General features: G+C 37.5%; 1 protein-coding gene across 5 annotated transcripts in view; it reads left to right on the top strand.

Moving 5' to 3' along the window:
• Positions 1-21,885, top strand: part of LPIN1 (lipin 1) — an 80,497-nt gene extending 58,612 nt beyond the window's left edge. For 4 of the 5 annotated variants that reach the window (XM_027690310.1, XM_027690309.1, XM_027690311.1 and 1 more), the window contains 10 exons: positions 997-1,066; positions 2,866-2,958; positions 4,306-4,379; positions 5,772-5,916; positions 7,495-7,643; positions 9,536-9,622; positions 11,990-12,142; positions 15,276-15,390; positions 17,402-17,505; positions 18,353-21,885. In XM_027690310.1, the coding sequence (XP_027546111.1) occupies positions 997-1,066; positions 2,866-2,958; positions 4,306-4,379; positions 5,772-5,916; positions 7,495-7,643; positions 9,536-9,622; positions 11,990-12,142; positions 15,276-15,390; positions 17,402-17,505; positions 18,353-18,512 (1,150 nt within the window). In that variant the 3' untranslated portion in view covers positions 18,513-21,885. Of the gene's footprint in view, positions 1-996; positions 1,067-2,865; positions 2,959-4,305; positions 4,380-5,771; positions 5,917-7,494; positions 7,644-9,535; positions 9,623-11,961; positions 12,143-15,275; positions 15,391-17,401; positions 17,506-18,352 lie in introns of those variants that run through there. The other variant, XM_027690313.1, reaches the window with a different exon arrangement.
• Positions 21,886-22,170: the final 285 nt, after the last annotated feature.

Raw genomic sequence — 22,170 nt, 5'->3', positions numbered from 1 at the left:
TCAACAAGTTCAAATGCAAGGTGCTGTGGCTGGGTCAGGGCAATCTCAGGCGTGAGTACAGACTGGGAGATGAACTCATTGAGAGCAGCCCTGCAGGGAAGGACTTGGGGGTTCTGGTGAATAAAAAGTGGGACATGAGCCAACAGTCTGTGTTTACAGCCCAGAGGGCCAACCACATCCTGGGCTGCATCCAAAGCAATGTAGCCAGCAGGTCAAGGGAGGTGATTCTGCCCCTCTACTCTGCTCTGGTGAGACCCCACCTGCAGTGCTGTGTCCAGATCTGTGGTCCCCAGCACAGGAAGGACATGGACCTGTTTGAGCAAGTCTGAAGGAAGGACACAAAGGTGTGATCAGAGGGCTGGAGCACCTCTCCTATGAAGACAGGATGACAGGGGTGGGGCTGCTCAGCCTGGAGACGAGAAGGCTCTGGGGAGACTTCATTGCAGCTTTTTTGTGCTTCAAGGGAGCTTAGAAAAAAGGAGAGCAACTTTTTACATGGGCTGATAGCAATAGGGTAAGGAGGAACAGTTTTAAACTAAAAGAGGAAAGATTTAGATTAGATGTTAGGAGGAATTCTTTACTGTGAATTGCTGGAACAGGTTGCCCAGAGAAGTGGTGGATGCACCATCCCTGGAAGTGTTCAAGACAAGGTTGGATGGGGCCCTGAGTAACTGGTCTAGTGGCAGGTGTCACTTCCCTTAGCAGGTGAGTTGGAATTAGACGATCTTTAAGGTCCCTGCCAACCCAAACCATTCTGTGATTCTGTGATGACTTGAGGAATGTGTGACAAATACCCTTTCTAAAGGGTCTGTCTTCTCTTACATACCCTGAAAAGTATATGCCATAAATACCTGTGGAATAAGATGGGTCTGTTATTACTAGTGCAGGCCAGAGTTTGACCTGTGTTTCATGGCTTTAGCCTGCCAGGTGATAAATACGAAGTAGATTGTGAATTGGGATTACAAAATGCAGTAATTGTCTCTCTTGCGTGCCCAGGTACTATAACTGGACAACAGCTGGTCCCCTTCTACTGGCAATGCAGGCATTCCAGAAACCTTTGCCAAAGGTGAGATTGAATATGAAGATTGGTAAGAAGAGGAGTTGTGAAATTATGCCATTGATTAAGGGAGGGAAGAGGGTTGTTGTACAAGAGAACACAGTACCATCTATCCACACGTAACTGTTCGTCTAGCCTATGCTAACGGCTAAATAAGCCGGACTAGGTTTGGTTTGTGAATAGTGTTTGCCTGCCAGGCGATTACAACTATTTTGAAGAAGGAAAACTTCCTTTTTTACTTTGTTAATATGGATTGTAAACATAAATTGTGTTGGCCCATGTTAGTGTTTTAGAAAAATCATCTATGAGTGTGAAATTCAGTGTGTTCATATTTTTTTTTTAGTGTATTCTGAAGGCTGATAACATTTAGGCAGTGCAATTTTAATTTAGTGGAGAAACCGGTATTTATAGTTGGAGCAATCTGTATGATTGGGAAGATTTACTTGGTTGAACTGTACCTCTGAAACTAAAATTACTCATTTATGCTACCATTCATCTTACTGGTTTTCTTCATGACTTGTTATTTAGAGTTTTGATTTGCTATAGTTATGAAACTAAGGAATTGAAATACTAAGATACTTTATTAAAACAGACACTGTGAATTGATTGAAAACTGAAATTTTTGCAAAAAGAAATCACTCATGTCCTGCAAAATACACTTAGATGCATGTCTAATTTTAAGCATGTGAATTCTCTCACTGAAAGTCAATAGGACATCTGCTTGAAGTTATCAATATGTTTGAGAACGTCTTTAAATTGTAGCTGCTGTTCTCAGTGGTGGCATTCCAGTCTCAGTAGCTCCATATACTCCGTGTTTTTGTTATTTTGTTTAAAAAGCTGTCATTTGCTCAACTTTATTCCTCTGTAATTTCTTTTTTGACCTCATATACATTAAATAATACAGTGGAGAGAACCTAGGGAAAAACTGAGAAAAGGGGTGCATTGTCCCACACATTAGCTGAGTGAAGCCTCCTCCCTTTACTGCTAAGAGTTCTTTGAATTTTTTTTTTCAATTTTTAAAAAATCACTAATGAGCATCACAGCTTTCTTTTGATGACTTTGCTTACAGTGGAAGCTAGCATCTCAGAAAGGCAGTGGCTAAGCTGTTCCAAGGCATACCAAACACTGTGGCCACCTTTACTATAATATTTTCCCTTTTCATCTTTTGCTTCTCTCTGAGTGAAAGAATTCAGCTCTCCTTGTTGCAATGCATAAGGCTCTAGTCATTATGGATATTGAAAGAAACCTCTCTACTTATGTCTAGTACGTAGAACCAATGAAAACTAGCCAAGGTTTATAAAAAAACCCCAATTCTAACATTTTCATAAAAGCTAGTAATGTCTTTGCTTTTTTTCTAAAGTGATGATTAATGATGAACTTTGCAGTTATTTTTAATGAGAATAGCCATCTTGCATGTCAGTTTTTTACTGTTTTGCATGACAGCTCCTTCAGAAAGTTATATTTTTCTTTTTTTTTAACATATAATTTCTACTAAATAACTTAAAAACAGTAGGTTCTCCATTCTAGACATTATACTAATATCTCTTTATGCTTTTTTTCTTCTTTGATTTGGTTTCTTTTTCATTTTCCTTTTAAATATACCATAAGTATTCATGCTTAAGTTACTTCAGAGCAGCTCTGGATACCATTAGATTTTGCTTTAGTAGAATGTATGGTCCACAGACAGTATGTTTACTTTTATTCTATTTATTATCAGTTAAAATTGTGTGTTTGGCACTTTTTTATTTACATATATCAGGTTGTCCTTTGTTTTGGGCCTTTTTTATGTTACCATCCATTTATCACAGGCAACTGTGGAATCTATAATGAGGGACAAGATGCCCAAAAAAGGTGGAAGGTGGTGGTTTTCATGGCGAGGGAGGAACAGCACTATTAAAGAGGTAAGTTTAAGAAGCAAGCAAGAGTTTCCTTTTGGTTGCAATGGGAAGGCTGGGTATCTCCATATTCATCCCTCAGAACTTTACTTCAGAGAGCAAGTCAGTAGTCAATTTGACTGAGGATATAGACATTAAGAGATATTTAAACATGGTCTGGAGTCTGATTTCTTTTGACTTCAGAAAGCTTTGGATCAGACCCTACCTGAAACATTTGACTGAAGAGTTTTAGTTCTGCCTTTATTTTTATAAAGAAATCTGAGGCAGTATTATCTAATCTCTTAAATCTCTTTTTGGGAATTTAGAATCAAATAGTTGTGCCATTAATTTAATGTTTTAACGCAGACGACCTACCTTTCTGCAGCTTTCTTTTGATAGTTGAGGAGCAGACATATTTATGAGTAGTGTGAGCTATAAAATTCAGCAAAACCTAAGATGGAAAACTGACTATATATATTAGTTTGAAAGTCTTCTGGAGTTTCTTTTCAAAGCATTAAAAGTTTGTGGTAACAGTCTTAAAGCCATGGATGAACATTAAAGAACAGTGAAAAAACCAAAGCTTTATATGAAATATTGATCTCCTGTCTAGACATATTTAATCTTTAAAATTTTCTAATAAAACCTCTTCGTATTAATTTATTCTACTGAAGCGTTAGTACTTGAGGGGAGAAAATGACTTCTAATACAATTTTATGGTTATGCCTCAGTCAGGAACTTCTTTAGCCTTGAAATAACTATTCTACTGATCTGTGGGTATGGGCTTCAGAGCATGAGATTTTAGTTTTATAGTTGTTTGAAGTTTTTAGAATTTACCTCTGGAAGTATTTGGTCATCTCTTGAGTTGTAGAACTACTCACTATTTAAAAATCTTGTGGAATGACAATCAGTAGTGTTCAGGATCTACTCAAGAGCAGTTTGGAGGATTTTATTGGATTAAAAATTTTAATGATTATATGAAAGGGAATTGCATTTTTTTCCATCTCCGGAGTCATACTTTGCTTTTTCAGGTGAAATCTAGCTATTTGAGGTGTATGAACTGAGTAGTTATGGAGTTGATCCCAGAACTTCAACAGTACTAGATATAAAATCTGATATTTCTCTACTTCTTCCATGCAAAACTAAATCTTAATTACCCTCTGGGTTTTATATTTTCATTTTTTAGGTCTTTGTACAGCTTACATTCTTCAAGAAGACCATGAGATTTTACTTTGCCTACAAGCAAAGGAAACAAACATGCTGTTGATTTTTACCAAGTTCATACAAGACAGAATTTGATTTTCAAGTGTTTTTCTAAAGACATTTACTTTCTGCTCAACAGGAGATGCCTAGCTACTCATACTTGTGTTTTTACAGGAAACAAAGCCAGAGCAAGGTATGAATGAGAGTGGACTTACAGAAGACTCTTCACAGATGAGCAGGGCAAACAGGTATCCTCAAAATTATCTGTACCTCAAATAAGGAAGAATTACCTTTTAAAAGTGAAAGCACCTCGTATATTTTGATCAAAGAAATACCGTCTCAGTGAAATAAGTTCAATTTGTTACTAATTGCACCACATAAGTGCAGATAGGAGGACTCTGCCCATGGCAGGGTTGCAGACTCTGTGGGTGCACCCTGGCATTTCTGTGGTTTGACTGGCAGCTCTGTGGCACACATTCCCATTTCAAGGGAACATCGTAGATGAACCCGTGTTTTTGTCAGATCCCAGTTGCTAAAATTTTCAATTTACTTGGATTTATGGCCTGACCACTTAAATTGTTCCTGCATATTTTGGGAAGTTCAGGGGCCTAAGACTTTACAGAGTGTTTTTCACAGGTAATAGTCATGTTTTGGTCTTGGAAGTCTGTAATTAAAAATTTACTGTTTGCAAGCAAAATGTGACAAGTGGGATGTTGAGAAAAGCTTTTGGGATGAGATGTCACAAAAGATAAAATAGGCTTTTAAATGTTGCTAGTCACAACATATGGTACCTTGATACTGGGTCAAGACTTCCTAACATCAAACAACGTCCAGGTGTGATTGAATAAGAGGCCAAATGCTGATTGTTTTCAAGATAAGATTTGTAGGATCTGAAAGAGTATTTTACCTTCTGCCTACAGTGATAGATTTTTTTTTTACTGTAGGAAAACTTTTTCTCTGAAGAAAAAAACCCTTAACAAATTTCTAAAAAATGGTTGTACCAGAAAAAAAAGACCCAACCTATACCAATGCATATTTAAACAGAATAGTGTGAGGGAGCTCAGGTTTCATGACTTTTCATCATTGTATCCTGAATGGGATAATCCTGAAAATTCTGGAAAAGAATAATCCGATGAGCTGAACTGGGTCAGTGAAAGAGAAAGATGAGTTACTTTCTATAATAAAATTTCCACCACCTGCATTTCTTTTTTATTCATTTTTAAATTCTTTTGGGAAGGAGAGAAAGGGGAAGAGAAAACCAGAATAACAAATGCATCTCTCTTCTCCTGAGAACAGCAGATTTTTTGTAGTTATAGTATCTGGTGGGTATTTTTTTTTTACCACTATGAGATTTTTGAGTCAATGCAGCACATTAGTTTATATTTGTTAAATTTAAGTAGTGAAAACAAGTGAATGGCTAGAGAAATCCAACTATGAATAATGGGGAACATGCATGAATGAAAATTCAGTGCTTCATTGATATATTCAAAGTCATAATGTGAATGACCTCCTGTGAGACAGTACTTGGAAGCAGAGAATCAAGGACTTACTTGGTGACTCACTGTTAATGCATTTTTAATGGATACTGAGATGCATTTACTGACATGATAACATCATTTTCTGTGTGTGCAATGTTCCAGAATAAAAGATGAATCTTCTTCAAGCGATGAAGACCCTAGAGCTGCCAAACAAAACCTTGGGTCATTACAAACCAACTCCAGTCATCTCTCATTATTGTCTGGAGTCAGTTACAAAAAATCACTTCGACTCACTTCTGACCAGCTTGTGAGTTAATTTTACATCCTTGTCCTAAATGTCATTTCTAGTACAATATGAACCACATTGTTATTCAGGCTTGCAAAGCTTAATTACCTCTCATGTCTTCCATTTAATTCTCTATCTTGTTACATTTTTAAAAAAATCAACTTTCCCTTTCTCTTTTATATATTAAGCATGAATGTTGTTCCTTGCAGCAAGTGCTGGCATTCAGAGGTGGGATCCTATTTAGAAAAATGTCAAAATTAAATTCCAAAGTATGTATTTTCCACCTGTGTAAAAGTGTACTGGAGCCACATCATTTTTTGTAGTATATATAATGTGTATATGTTTACCCACAGGCCTCTCTTTTTTCTTTTTTTCCTTTTCTCCTTTCCTTTCCTCTCATTCATAGGCAGTCACATTGTGCATAAATATAGTTTTCTGTTAATAACTTCTAAAAGAGCTGCTTGTGAACTTACTATGAGGCCAGACTATTAATTGCTTTGAAGCCATTTCTTTTCCTCTGTGACAGAGGTGTTTTGACTAATAGTGACAAAACTGTTTCAATTTTGTGTTCTATACATTTCAATTTGATCTGGAAAAATGGGCTACTTTAGGAAAATTCTTTTTGTCGTCTTATCTACAGGCGATCAATTTTCTGAAGGAAACCCACACAAGGTGTTCAACATTAAACAGCCCATTGCTCACTACCTGGATAATTTGTAAGAAATACAGAATTTTTCCCAAGAGATAGATGGCATGTGTTGGTAATTTTCTATAGCAAACAGAAAGCAAGGGTGGCATAAATATATTGGTATGTTTCAGTTTCAGAAACCTTGCAGAATTTAACTGAAGCTAAAACTGCTTTCTTGATGAAACAGTGGCTGAGACTGATCAGTTACCCATCAGCTATTCTTCATTCTCACCTCCTTTTCACTTTTTTACTAATTGAAAAACAGCAGTGAAAGATAACTAAGAAAAAGATACACTTAGATTATTAAATTCTTACAGGTTTGGGGAAAATGAACAGGTAGGTCCACAAATAGTGTCAAATCAATAATCTCTTGTCCAGCATGTCACTGAGTAACACAGGAAACAGTGAAAGTCAGCAAAGTGGGAGAGTGAAGGATACTTAGTGGAGACTGAAGGGTAATAGGTCCTGTGGTGTGAGAGGTGGGTTATTATATGAAAGAGATGAAATACCACAGAACACAAATCCCCATATAAACACTCTTAATTAGAGTTTATGAAGCTTCATGTTACTCACATGCCTCTGCATGTGTATATATATCTCAGAATAGAAAACTCCCAGAGATGGTCCCTATTCTGCCATTTGTTGCTGTTTATGTGAACATTTGGGGATTTAATTTTTTTTAAATATACCTTAATTGTGAAACAGATTTTTTTTTTATTTACTTTGTTCTGTTCAATGCCTAATATATACAACAGGGGACAAACCTCTGCTGTCCTTATTTAGACCACAGCTCTGCTGAAAGCAGTGAGATTCAGTGTGACCGAGGCAATGATCATCTGTGGCTTTGTGTTTGCACTGTGCCCATTTCACGTGCTCAGTTTGTTGATCATCTTGCTGATAATGTCTTGCAGAAAAGCTTAAAGCTCAAGAATGGCCCCAACGATGTGACCTTTAGTGTTACAACACAGTATCAAGGCACTTGCCGCTGCGAAGGCACCATTTACCTATGGAATTGGGATGATAAAGTTGTTATTTCTGACATTGATGGAACCATCACACGGTGAGTTCATGAACAGGGAGAGTCTTTATCTGCAAGGACAAGTTGCCCTTTAGACTAAAGGAAAAAATAATTAACAGGGAATTTTGAGTCAGAGAACCATTACATTCCAGCGTTTTCTGAGGGTGTTTATTTTTTTAAAAAAATTTGACTATCAAACAGTGCAAGAATCCTTAGCTGAATTCTTAATTTAATAAAGATGCATGCCATATGTTCCCATTATTTGTCACCTATTGGTGTTTCATGATAGTATTTACAGCAGTATTGGAGGACTTTCTGCAAAATCCTAACTTTTTTGCTTCATGACGCTTACGAAGCACACTTGTTGCATTAAAAAGAAGAAACACGTGAATTTTGTTTTAGAAGAAATTACTGGGGCATTCCAGTGAGAGACATTATTATCATTTAGAAGACAGGACTCCAAAATCAATGTCAGAATTAGAATCTGATGGAAAGTTTCAGATAAGTACTTCGGATAAAAACCCAGAATTTTGGAGTGACCAAAATGATTCACTTACTTGCTAATTTTTCTTTATTTAGTTATTTAACATTGGGGAAAACAATTGTGTGTGGAACAGGGGAGACAAAAAACATTGTCTTTTTAAGTGAAATGCTTAGATTTTGTTTTAAAATCAGTTTATTTCAAAATGAAACTTAGCTTTATGTAATCAGAAAAAAAGAATGAGGAAAAATAATTTCCAAGAGTAATCTGGGAGGAACTAAAATACTTGATTTAAACTGAAACTCTCTTCTTTCTTGTGATTTATCCATTGTATTGCAGACTTCTTTTTCGGTGCAAACTTTTGTTTTTTAAGCTTCAGTAAAGTTAGTGGGATCTATTCTTCACTCTGTTGTTGAGCTGCCCAGAGTTACTTAATCACTTCACCTTACAATACCAGTGCAAATCCACCCTAAGCCACTACCCAATGTTTTCCCTCTACGATGAGAGATATTCAGGGTGTGGACTTCTTGCTGTGTATCTGTACAATGCTTAGTCAAGCAAGGAGTCTGTTTGCACCATTTGTTATTATGCTGTAAATAATTTTCTCATATAAAGCAGGAAATATATTGAAACCAGAATAAATATTTCAAAATACTTCATATGTGACCAACTCCTGGCTTTATGTGGAGAAGTTTGAAGTAAGCTAGAATGTGACTTATCTCATACTCTCAATTTCCTGTAAACTTCCCTTATGAACATATTTGGTTTATTTAGAAAATATTTAATGTAAACCTCAAAAGGAATGCTTAGCACTGGTGGCCTCCTACGTGTCTGATTGATGGCCTATGTGCTGTAATTTCCATGTTACCTTATGGGTCACAAGGGACCCCTGGTGGCCTAGTGGTTAGCATGCAGGACTCTCACTGCTGCGACCCAGGTTCGATTCCTCGGTCCCCCGGGCAGATGGAGCCCGTTAGCCCTGGGAGGCCATCCATCTATGAGAAGGTCACTCTAAACAAACCTACGTCCTGAGGACCTCACTGCCATTGTCCAAACTTGCTTGGCCCCGGCAGATGAACCTTAGGATTAAAGGGTGGGCTCAGTTCAGCGCAGGCTGTGTCTCACCTAAAAAATCCATTGCGCAGGCTGGAAAGGTAAAAAGACCTTTCCCAAAATCTTCGTTCGCGAAGACTGGCCATTATATGGGTCACAAGCTTATCTGTCTTGGGGCACAGGAGTAATTAAAACAGTGTGGCCAAGGATGAGCACATCAGTCTGTCTCAAAAGAAAGGGGAATAAAATAATCCTCCTCTGATTACAATCAGTACCTTACAGAAAACATTATTTTCATTTGCTGCTAGCCAAGTAAGCTGGTGGGGTTTGTATTATCCTCAACTGTTATAATAAGTGTTGGTTTTTTTCAATTCAGTTATATTGTTTTTTCTTTATTCAGGTCAGATACTTTAGGCCATATTTTGCCAACTCTTGGCAAAGACTGGACACACCAAGGGATTGCGAAGTTGTACCATAAAGTGAGCCAGTGAGTATTCAGTAAATCTGTTCATGCATCTGTGGCTTGTTTGTGTTTATTTATTTGCACATAAAAATTAAAATTTCTCTAAGTTTTTCTTAACCTATAAGGGTAAAAATTTCATCAATATCTCATCGCTTCGGTGATGCTTACACAGTGTAAACATCTGCTGCATGGTGTCCAGAGCAAAACCTGCTATGTGATACCAAAAGCAAAAGGCCCCTGTCTGTGAGTAGTGATTGCTTTTCCAACCATCCCAAACAGATACCTACAGTTAGTTCCAAAGACTATAGTAATTTGAATGAGTTATGCAGTTGCAGCGTGTAATTTTTTAATACTGATGATTATACAAATTTATTTTGTTATTCCTGTAGACAAGTGTTTGTTACTATTTTATTGTTAAATTGAAATGTTAGGAAGGATCAGTCTTAAAATATTTTTGTGTCATTGGTTAATTTTGAGAGTAGGTGATAAGTAAACATTGCTTAAAGTACAATTTAAAGTTGTCGAAAGTCAGTAAGGCATATGCTGTCAACAGCCTAAGGAAAAGGCTTTAACCTGGCAACACCAGTTACCATATTATAATCCAGTAATTGACCTGCACTGATGCCTGTTGGTCCTCCACTGGAGGAGGTAGAGGATTGGATTCATCATGTTTAGGTGTGGCTTTTACATTCTCCGTAATCCATGGAAAAAGATGGGCATCTTCAAAAAGTAGCTCAGTACACCTGAGATCTAACCATGTTTAGAAAAAAATATTTTTTCCTGTTAGTTATTGAAGAAATATTGGGCAGCAGTATATCAGCTGTGCTCTAGGTCAGTTAATGTCATTAACAAAGAAACTATCTGGGTATGACCTAGAGCAATATATTCCAAAAAATTGGGGATGTTTCCTCTGATGAATATGAACAGGAGAAAAACAATCAGACAGTACCAGCTCACATTGGGTGATGTGTGGGAATGCTTCTAGGTGAGCAAGGCTGATGCAAAAGTACAGGTGTACTGTTGGTTCCCTTGATACGTTTTACAGTGTAGTCAAGCCATTGTGTGCACTGGAAAGACAAAGAGTATGGTGAATTTTGTAATTACCTATTGAGAGAAAAAAGGAAATGAGGAAAAATTAATTGATGTCTGAATGGGATCAGATAAAGTATCTGATTTTAATTTTTACAAGGAGGATTACTGATTGCTGTTTTTTTTTATTGTGTTAAAGTCAGCTTTTCTTAGATATTCAAATTACCATAAATGTACCTGTGGTACACATCACAACTGTCCTCTTAGTTAATCTGATTTGTTCTGTGTGCTAGGGTTATGCTAAGGTTCGTTTATTGCTTTTTGTTTTACATGGATGATGAATTATAAATTATGGATGATGAAATCTAATTATGCCAGAGACACTTGTCTGTGTGTAAACATACATGTACACAGAAAAGACAGGACAGCCTGGGAATTCACATGCTGAGTTCTGTGTATAAGCTCTGCATTACATTTGGTGAAAATGTTAATTAATTTTTTTAATTGCAGTTGTTATTTCTGTGCCTGCCAGCACTGTCAGTTGTTAGGGTTTTGGTGATCATAAACATAGGGGAAAAAATAGATTTGAGTCATGTTGGTTTTCAAATTACTGAGTTAATTATGTAGTGGCTGGCTATTACAGCTGAACACCATATAAATGTTCAGTAGTTAGATCTAATGACCATGTGTGCACTGAATACAATATTTCTGTATTTTATGAGCAGTAATTTCTTTATAGGAATTGGAAAGTAAACTGCTATTAAGTTGAACTAGTATCAGATAGGACTCTGTTCTATCATGAACAGAACCAAAGGCAACCTGTGACTTCTACCAAAACTTATTTCAGTGTCAAGTTAAGGATTACTTCTCATACTGTATTTTGAAGTTCAAATTTGTTTCAACGTGAAGTAAGATGTTACTGCTGCACATAAACTAGTCTGTTTTTGCAGAGGCCCAAGAGGCAGGAATGCAACACTGTTAGTAAAGCAAAGGCCTATACACCATTATCTGTTTTATGCCAAGTGTTTTCATCTTCACAGATGTCATTTCAGTTAATTCTAGGGACAATGGTTCTACCATCCAGGGGTGGATAGGAAACCAAAAGGAGTCATAAGTCATGAGAAGAGCAGAGATAAATGACCCCTCTTTAGGTGCAATCACAAAATGCAGTGGAACTAGATAGGTTTTAATTATTCAGGTTTCTGGTATAAATGTTTTTATTCCTTTTAAATCAAGTTACATTAAACATAAGTCTGTTTAATAGTCATGACTTGGTTAATGTAAAAGTAAGCCCAAAAATTATTAATACTTAAATACCTGCTTTATTTTTACAGTAGTTTCTTCTTTTGTATCTGCTCACAGAAATGGATATAAGTTTTTGTACTGCTCAGCACGTGCTATTGGAATGGCAGGCATGACCAGAGGATACTTGCACTGGGTCAATGAACGAGGAACTGTGCTGCCTCAGGGGCCAGTGTTGCTGAGTCCAAGCAGCCTGTTCTCAGCTCTTCACAGGTAATGCAATTTTGCTTTTATGCAGAAAGAAACTGCAAGGTTGGTGGAGGCTGAATTCTCAGCTTTTTAAAATGGGAGTGCTTGAAATAATTTATAGTGGGTTTTTTCTTACATATTGGTGCAAAATTTCACTAAGAAGAAATTTTGTTAGAGAAAGACCAAAATTCAATAGATAGTTAATAGATGGTTTGCTTAGTTTATGTCTTAGATGTATATTGAGGCATGTCTATGTTCTCTGTTTACCAATAGCTACTGCTTGGTGACTTCATGTGTTTAATATTCATTCATTCATGGCTAGGCTTCGTGAATGAAGATTTGGGAGGGGCTCTACCCACATTTGCTACAAGCGCGCTGGTGGCTAAAAAGGCCAATATGAGATAGACAAGTCCAGTTGCAAAAGGCACAGCAGAAGGACTCCTTGGGTGGTATCGGCAAGACACGATTCTTTCTGCGTTGTCTTTTCTCCTCAAGAGTGATCCTGCGTGCTTTCTCAAAGGAAGCAGCAGCGTTATAGATGGTGTGTCTCCAGGCCTCCCGATTAGAGGCCAGAGTAGACCAGTGATGAAGATAAATATGGCCAAGGCTGAGATGTTGTTTCAGGGAGTCCTTGTATCTTCTCTTCGGGGCTCCTCTCTTGCAGCAGCCAGTGGCAAGTTCACCATAAAGCAAGATCTTAGGGAGGCGGTGGTCCTTCATCCTTGAGACGTGTCCTGCCCAACACAGCTATGTTCTCAGCAACATGGCCTCAATACTCGTAGACGTGGCAGTTCATGGGCAATTAGGGCAGAATGACGCTCAGGACGTCCACTATCTGCAGTATCAAGCATGGTTCTGATGTTCCAGCATGCGAGTATCAATTTGGCTACACCTTTGAAGGCAGGTGTGTGCCTTTGTCTCTTAATCTTTGTTTGACCACAATTAGAAGATGCCCATTGGCCATGGTTAACCAACTGGGTGAAGGGTGGAGATGAGCTTTGGTTAGGCCACCTTTTCTGGGCCCCTCTCCGTGTGGAGCAAGCAGTGCTCTCCTTGAAAAAGGCTGCTTGGTCATTCAGGATGCTGCCGAAAGAGACTGTCATCTCCGGGGTCAGTCTCAGGTGATCAATGTCCTGAACCGCCTGCAGGCAGGGTTGGGTCTGTGGCTTCCAGTGCACCTTTCACCTACCGTTTCGACCCTTGCCTGTTGCTACAGGGCTTTACAGATGTGGGTATAGCCTTCAAGCCTGCGCAGTGGATTTTTTAGGTGAGATGCAGTATGCGCAGAAATGGACTCACCCTTTAATCCTAAGGTTCATCTGCTGGGGCCGAGCGAGCTTGGACGGTGGCAGCGAGGTCCTCAGGACGTAGGTTTGATTAGAGTGTCCTTCTCTTAGATGGATGGCCTTCCAGGGCTAAGCGAGCTCCATCTGCCCGGGGTTGGAATTAGAGTTGTCCTTCTCCTAGGATGACTGCCAGGAGGCTAGTGAGCTCATCCTGCCCATGAAGACATTTTAACTGACCTTTCAGTTTTGACCTTTCTGGCATGGGAGACCCTGCCGAAGGCATGTACCATCGTCAGCATAGCTCGCAACCTCATAGGGGGTGTTTAATATGGTGTGTATTTAGCTATAGGAGAAATGTGGACATTTTAATAGCAATCCTTCTTGTCTTGATCTGTAAGGTGTTCCAATTGACATAAATATATTTTTGTGTGAGATTATTTCTTAGTGGGTTTTGAAGAAATTAATGTGAAAATGAAATGAACTTTTTACGTGCCTGACTGCACTGTGGGATTCTGTGTGGACAGTGTTATCTTTTCTAGGTGTTGAATTGCAATAAGTGAATAAGAATAGCACAGATTATGAATATCATACCTTCTTCCTAATTCAGTGAAGCATGTCAAGTGATTACTGAAAATATTTTAAGCTAAGTTAAAAGCTGCTGTGACAGGATATATTTCATTAGAATTTTTAATGGAAGGTTGTTCAGATGTTCTCCTGATTGAGTGACATGCTACAGGCAATCTTACCAGTCATGTTCTAAATATACTAAACTGTGGAGGTATTACTGTGCACTTCTCAGACTGATTAAACAATAAATGCAGTGAAGTGGTAGTTACTGTTATCTTATGCTCCTCATATCTAGAAATACATTTAAAGTGATACTATTTTTGGTATCTTGTTTAGACTAAAGAATGCCCATCTTTCGGTGTACACTGTTGTAACTGCTTTGGTGTGTGGGCAATAAATTACTGCATTGTTATCCATAGATTTAATTATTCTAGGTTTGAGATCAGGTGTATGCAAGGAAAGATAGTTTTATTTGTCTATTGCACATTCTCAAACTTTGATTTATACACGGATCTCCTGTTCCAAAGGGCTGTTTTACTCCTGTGAACTTTCTATACTATTCACATCTTCCTTGACATATGTGTTGGTGCTAGGATCTGGGATTCTGAGCTTCTTAAGCGATTTTGTGTCATGCTGGCATCTTCCTATGTTATGGGAACTCCAGACTCTGCCACCTGCTCAGTCTTCTTGCCAAGAGAAGCTGTTGTGAAAGGGCTTTTGCCCAGGGATGAGATAACTACTCTGTTCATTAATGAATTTTATATTCTGTAAGGAGCAACTGAAGAGAAATAGAAGATTCCTTTATTCCTTAACTTTTGTTAATTAGCCCTGATGGAGGACCCTGACTGTAGAAGTATCTTAACAGGCTGAGTTGCTTCTAGCACATATGGTGATCGCAGTCCTTTTAAAAATGAAATTTAAAAAAAGGCACTATACACAGTGAGAGATAATGTAATCTCTGAATCATTCTGCAGTTCACAGGAGGCAGTTTATTTGATGACAGTTTATGCCTCAGAGGGCTTGATTTAGCTACTCCTTGTAATCCACCAACCTTGTTCAGTAGCCATCTTTGCAATGTAGATTTCAGTAGAAGTTCCCTTGGATTTATTTACTGCGCCCATTATGTAAGCTTTGGAATGCTTGGGTTTTGTCTTCATGAGCACTCTGACTTCCAAAAGAAGTAAGAGAAGAGTGGGTGCTCTGTATCAGTATCCAGCTAGGCAAAAATGTTGAATAAAGAAAATAAAATGTTTTGTTCTGTATTTCATGTGTACTTATTCAGCTTCCCTTTTTTATAATTTCAGGGAGGTCATAGAAAAGAAGCCAGAAAAATTTAAAGTTCAGTGTTTGACAGACATCAAAAATTTGTTTTATCCTAACACAGAACCCTTTTATGCTGCTTTTGGAAACAGACCTGCTGTAAGTAATAGCTGAATTTATTTCTATTGCAGAGAACAGAAAGGTTGCTGTTATTTCATGGTTCTGTTGCATTAGAGCCTAGAAGCTGTAAATGAGAGTTAAGAATATTTTATTAGTCCCTGTACTAAGAAAAATATAAATGTTCTTCTTCAAAAATACCTCAATGTAGGATGCAGAGATGGAAGAACAGCAAAGTAACTATGTTAGATCTGCATAAATTGGCAATTAATCTTGTGGTGAAACACTGATCTCTTTTTAATCCACACAAATACAGTGTGAGTGAGATACCTGTGGACAGATAGAAAATATTTCAGATTAATATTGGTGGGACTTACACTTCAGACTCTAAGTACACTCAAAAGACCTTAGATGTCTCATTGAAGTCAAAAGTTTCTACTTTGTATGGAAAGTGATAAGTTTGACATGGAGAGGGCAAGACCGATCTCTGTCACCTATTTGGAGACTGTATCTTTGGGCCATAGATGGCTCTCACTCCTGCCCTAGGCCAAAGAATAATTTTATGCATCTAGAAAAGGAAACAGTCTCAGGAGCTAGGGCAGAGGTGGGGACCATGGCATGTCTTTATCCCTTCTTTAAAAGCATTATGTCAGAGGTGACAGGAGGTCCTCACTGTCCAATTGCTCTATTAAATTGTTATATCAAACACAGCTTAACTTCTGTTATCAAGATACCTTTAAACATATGATTCTGAAATAAGTTTTTAAAAACTCTTATGATTTTGTATTATGGATAAATCTATTTCCAGTTCCATTTTTTTGAATCTCAGGGAAATAAAATAGAATCATTATTTTCATTCATATTTGAATAAAATTTCAAGTAAAACACTAAGTTAATGTTTCTGAAGTAATTGCTGATAACTCACTTCTCTGATTGCTGCCAGTGTACAGGCTTCAGGTATGTGATGTGCCACTGGCTTTGTGAAAATCAGGATCATAGCTTTCTCAATTTTCTACTTTTGCTTTTTGTTTTGTTTTGTTTTTCCAAGAACAAACTCTGGGAAATTTTTGTACTCACGGGACTTACAGGTGTAGACAGTGCATGGACTGTCAGATTGCTGAATTCTTGAAGGAACTGCTGTTCACTTCTGTTCAGTTAATTTTTTTGGAACAGTCTTTACAATGTAGATATAAAAATAATCTCTGTATCTTCATTAACATTCCAGTTTTTTCACCACATTGGCTTTTAAAACCATGATTTATATTAGCAAAATGGAAGACTATTTTTACTCTGATCTTCTGGGAGATATTTTCATCTTTGGTTTTGTCAAGCTTTTCTTCAGAACAGATCGAAACCTATTTATTCCTTAGCAATCTGAACTTCTTAGAAGACATTCTTAATTCTTACTTCTAATTGTACTTCCCATAGCTGCATGTCCATTACCTGCTGTGGTTCACTGCTGCTATTTTGGCATATATTTCTTACTTTCCCTTCTTTTCCTCTTGCTCTGACATGGAGCATGGCACAAATCTGAACTCAGGACCTAAGAGATGTTTCCAGGGGTTTTAATTTGCTATGACTTCCTTTCGTCACCTTGTCCTTAAAAAACAATTCCTCTTTTATGTGTCAGTTACGTTTTAACCTCTGTACACTAGATACACAGTACAATGCACTCAGGAAATTAAATACTCTCTGAGAGAAAAAAGGAGGTGCTTTTCACCAAATATCACTAGTTTTTTATTGAATGTTATTGTTATGTCAGAGGAAAGTTACTGAAAAAAATTACCATGATTTTGATTAATAGTTTAAACAGATCAATAGTTTAAACTGAAGTGACAAACTCTTTACCTAGCAGCAAATTGTGAGTTTGATGAACATTTAGTTAGATTTACCTCATTTTTAACATAATGGAGAATTTCAGGTACACAAGAATTAAGTAAATTTAGTACCAATACTGTGTGAATATGTTCTTCTGTGTAATATATACCAGCAAGAATAAACATTATAGTGCAAAGGTAGAATCATGATTTCTCTTTTTTTCTTTTCTTTTTAGGATGTTTATTCATACAAACAGGTGGGGGTTTCTTTAAACAGGATATTTACAGTTAACCCCAAAGGAGAACTTATACAGGAGCATGCAAAGACAAACATCTCATCGTAAGTGATCTCTTATTCCTAACATCTTATGGACTAAATTAATTTGCTGTGCTAATTTGAGACTCAAGTTGCCCGAAGATCCATTCAATTTTAGTAATAAAAGATTCCTTAGAATACTTCAAAGTATAAAAAATTTGGAATAAAACACAGACTTTTCACTTTCCTTCAGTTAAGCTGACAAAAGGATTTTTTTTCTGTATTTAATATAATATATCCCATCTACTTTAATCATGTAAAAAAAATTTAAGTGTATGATTTAGTCTGCATAAAAATGAGACTCACTAGTTTGCTGAAGCCATCTGTCTTTTCATGGCCTTTTCAAATTTCCTTTTCCTGGAGCTCCTATCTAGAAGAGCCAGAAAACAAAATCTGAAGAGAGGGCCAAGTGCTTCCAGCAAGATGCTTAGGCACTGGTAGCACCTACCACTGGCAATGGCGTTTAGTAATGTCAAGAGTGTCCTTAACTGAAGGGGAGCCATATGGGTATAAAATAGGAATAATCAGTTGAGCAGGGAGCTCTTTGAGTGAAGCTGGACAGAAATGGAGATGCAGAATGTGGTGCTTGAGTATTTGAGCAGATAGTCTGGGTGTAAGATGGCATCTGTTTCTTACTAGGTAAGTATAATTTGTTAGAATTAATGGATTAGAATGAATTTCTTATCTTATCTGTGAATCCTCTCTGGAAGCTGTTCACCAAAATTGAGTTTAGTTTTATTCCTTTGAGGACGGTGACTTGTCCACCTTATCTGTTGGTAGTAGTCATGCCTTACTGGTTGGGGACTTAAAAAGGTTCAAAATAAGATGATCTGAAATGGGTCGGCATTCTTTTTATTTGTTTGTTTTCCAGCTATGTCAGACTGTGTGAAGTGGTAGATCACATTTTCCCTTTGCTAAAAAGAAGCCATTCTTCAGACTTTCCTTGTTCTGACACCTACAGTCAGTTCACCTACTGGAGAGAACCTCTGCCGCCGTTTGAAACTCAGGATGTACATCCAACCTCATCTTAACTGCATCTCCCAACCGTTGGCCTCTGCTCAAAGAATGAGTTGGCTTGTATTGACAGGACAGCAGGTGGCTTTTGCTGTTGACAGTTCACCTGGAATCTGTGATGATGTGAGCATTGTATTCTTTTGCTGTGAGCACACTTAAAAATGCTTTTTCATACTTAGTCATGTCTCCAGACAAGAGGAGTCTCGCTGGGAATAGGAGTTGCATTTCTAGGTCTTCACCCGGCTCCTCAAATTGTGCCATGCACTTTCATTGTGTAAAGTCAAATAAAAGTGAACTGATGTTGGAGTTGCAGTTAAATGTGCCGTAAGGCTGTAAGGTGGTTCCATGTCTGTTCTGCATCACTGAAGCCATCTTTCGTCAGAACCACTTACCAGTAAGGGAGCTGAAGGTGCTCACCATTCCTGACATCGTCTGGTGACACGGACAGGGATTGCAATCAATACATCAAAATTTTTCTCTCTGAAGGAGCAAGTGATTCTTCCCATTTCCCCTTGCTTGAGCAACAACTGTTTGTTTAAGAGTTAATTACTGGTCTAGGTCCTCACTGATATACATCAGTGTAGCTATCAAAGCCAGTTGAACTGTGTTGATTTATTCCAGCCTGTTTTGACATGGGATATTTCTGAGGAAATAAATTATGTGTAGTCTAAATAGAAGGTAAATGAAATAGGATGGCCAGATTCTGCCAGTCTTTTTCAATTTGAGAAGTATCATACTTCAAGAGTAGCTATTTGGATCAAGGTAAGTGGGCAAGTGGAAGATAAAGGCTGTACTGTGCGTGGTGCCCACATTACTGAAGTGAGTGATTTTCAGTAAAGGCATTTTACCCACACAATGTGCTGAGGTTCAAGATTGTTACTGAGCCGAGAACACTGAGGATTTTGTCAAAATAGAATAGTTTTATTTGAAACATTACTTTGACTAAAATGTGAATTTTGATGCCGGTGAATGATGCATCTCAGGTTTTTACTGTATGGATTTTTTGCTTTGTTTTGTAGTGTAAAGAATGGATACTTTTAGTGCAATTTACTCTCCTTTAAGGTAAAGAACTCTCCTCTTTCATATGTTTTTTCCTTATTTATTCAGACACGAGCTGTAGTTACTTTTTTTTGCTATCTGCTTTTGACAGCCTTAAGACTTAAATATGCACGCTGAAAGCAATACTGCAGATCAGTTGATGATGTTTTCCAAATGGTCTGCCTTTACACAATGTGGTAGTTCAAATGTGGACTTCAAGTGCCCACATGCCAAATGATTCTCAAATGTGCTTGTAGTTAGGAAAGTAACTTTTTTTTTACTTTTAAAATATAGTGAAAAGTCTAATTGTTCTGAAACACTGAAAATGGCAGCATGGGATTCTATGTATATTGTATTTCAGTATGGCTAAACCCGTGGTTCACAAGCTGTGGTCTCTGCTAGCTTGTGATCTCTGAGGCTGTGGTACGTTTTGCAGCTGCTTTGTAGTTTTTTCAGTTAAGAGTTTAATAACAGGAAGGCAGAGTGGTCCAGGAGAAATTTTAAGATATGATTATGGTTGTTATCACTCAGAAGTTTGGGAATGGCTGCTCTGTATCACATTTCTTCCGTTACAACAGATTCTGGTTTTGCATGTCAAGAGTGATGGCAACGTAGATGGGATGGTAACTCTGTACGAGGGGCTTTCTAACTTTTGGTACTGCAGACTTTATTTGGGATGTCAGTGGGCCAATTTATGATTTTTCTCTGTGCCTTCAATAGTAATGAATATAAGTGCAATCCTTTACACAGCTGCAGTGTGCAGTGGTGAGCACTCCCTAGGTCTTCCTTTCACATGAACGCTTCTGCTTCAGGCAAGATGCATGTCCACTTTGGAGATACCAGGATTAGACACAATGAGGAACAAATGCAGATTGATTGTTCTCTCTTGGAAGTTTGAAGAAAATGCAAATATCTTTTTACTTAAAGATGGAAGAAATGTGGGGTGGATTTTCTGAAAGACAATCGGTGGGGGTTGCAGGTTGCCAAACTGAGATAGTTACATCTCTAAATATAGCCACACTTTCCTTTAAGTATCTAATAATATTTATAATTAATGATTGAATAAATGGATGAATGTCCTAGCTGCATCCTATTTAAATTCAGTTTTGGTAAAGGCCTATTTCAATCCGTTTATTATGTAAAATAAACCTAACCAACACTTCAATTAGAGGCTGTCAGTTTTGTCGTATTTATCCTTAGCAATAGTAAAGATCTATTTTCCTAAGATATTACACACAGCAATTCCCAACAGAAAATATGCTCCCTGAAAATTCTCCACAATTAAACGATGTGATATGTTTATTTATAAATTAATAAATAGGTAATCCAGGGTTGTTTGTTGCCATTTGTATTTGAAACCAAATGACAGTGTGAATGAGGGTCTGTTTTAATTCTGTCAGATTGTAGCTGTGGTGAAGTGCTGGTACAGGTAAACCTGAGATGCTGCAGAATCTGTCCCAGAGCTTTTCAAGGCTTGGTTAAACAGGGTTATGGCTGACTTGATCTAGTACTGGCAATCATCTGCTTCAAGGATGAAGTTGGACTGCATGACCTCCAGGGGTCCCTTCTGACCAACATTTCTGTGATTCTGTGACATTAAACGCCTTACCACTGACATGCTGTGTACCCCTGCGTATCCGAAAGTTGAAATATAGCTGAACAGTGTCAGGAATGTGTGTTTGTAAAATGTTTATCAAATTTGCTCACAGAAAAGACACTTATGAAAATCAAGGGTTTGACCTGCTAGAAACATCACCATACTTTTCCAGAAAGTATAAGACATTTTGATTTGGTAGCTGATTAATTTTAGCATAATATTTAAACTGCTTTGTTAATTCATATAGAAGAAAAAGGGATCGTTTAACGAATTCCTACTCTTTCTGTGAAAGAAAAAATACCAACCTTGTTTGCAGTGTAATGCTGGGTTTTGTTACAGAAAGAATATGCTAACATAAGTATGCAGACACATTAAATCACACTATATTCAATTCATGCAGTACGCAGAAACTAGTATATGCAGCAGTGAGGAGTGACTAATGTTTATTTTCTTCAAGCTGATGACCACACCACTCCAGCTGGGTCATGAGAGGAAAAGAATACCATACTTGTGGCATTAGTTATGTTGAAGATAAAATGTTACTGCTGTAATGTGGGGAGGGAGGAGAAAAAGGATATTGGGTATTTTTATTTATAGATATGGATTATTATTATTTCAAAGCCTATTTATATACAGTATTTACTCTGTATATGTATGTGCTACTGCAATGATGAAAATAATTTTAAAACTTCATTTTGATCTGAATGCAACAAGGGTAGAAATATATATTGTAATAAAGGCAAATATAAATTTTTTCCTGACTTTTCTATTTTTCTGTATCGTTTGATAATGGCAGAGTGCTTTTGAAGAACTACTGAAACCTGTAAAGTGTGGCTTTTGTAGCTCCGGTCTCTGTTGCCTGTTTCTTATTGGGGATATCCAGTGTAACTTGCACTATTTTTGCAGTTTGGCTACAGTGTTTTACCCAGAGCCTTTTCAAATGCGAAGAGTTTGCTGAGAGAGGTGGGGCCAGGGTCTGGTCTAGCTGTTTTGGGATATGGGAGCAACACTTTGAAGCCAAAAGCAACCAGACAGGAACT

Source organism: Neopelma chrysocephalum, unplaced genomic scaffold (genome assembly GCF_003984885.1).
Source record: "Neopelma chrysocephalum unplaced genomic scaffold, ASM398488v2 Primary Assembly neopelma1_80b, whole genome shotgun sequence".
In the NCBI taxonomy this organism is placed as follows: domain Eukaryota; kingdom Metazoa; phylum Chordata; class Aves; order Passeriformes; family Pipridae; genus Neopelma; species Neopelma chrysocephalum.
The sequence above is the reverse complement of the archived record's forward strand: the minus strand, read 5'-3'. Positions and strand labels throughout refer to the sequence as shown.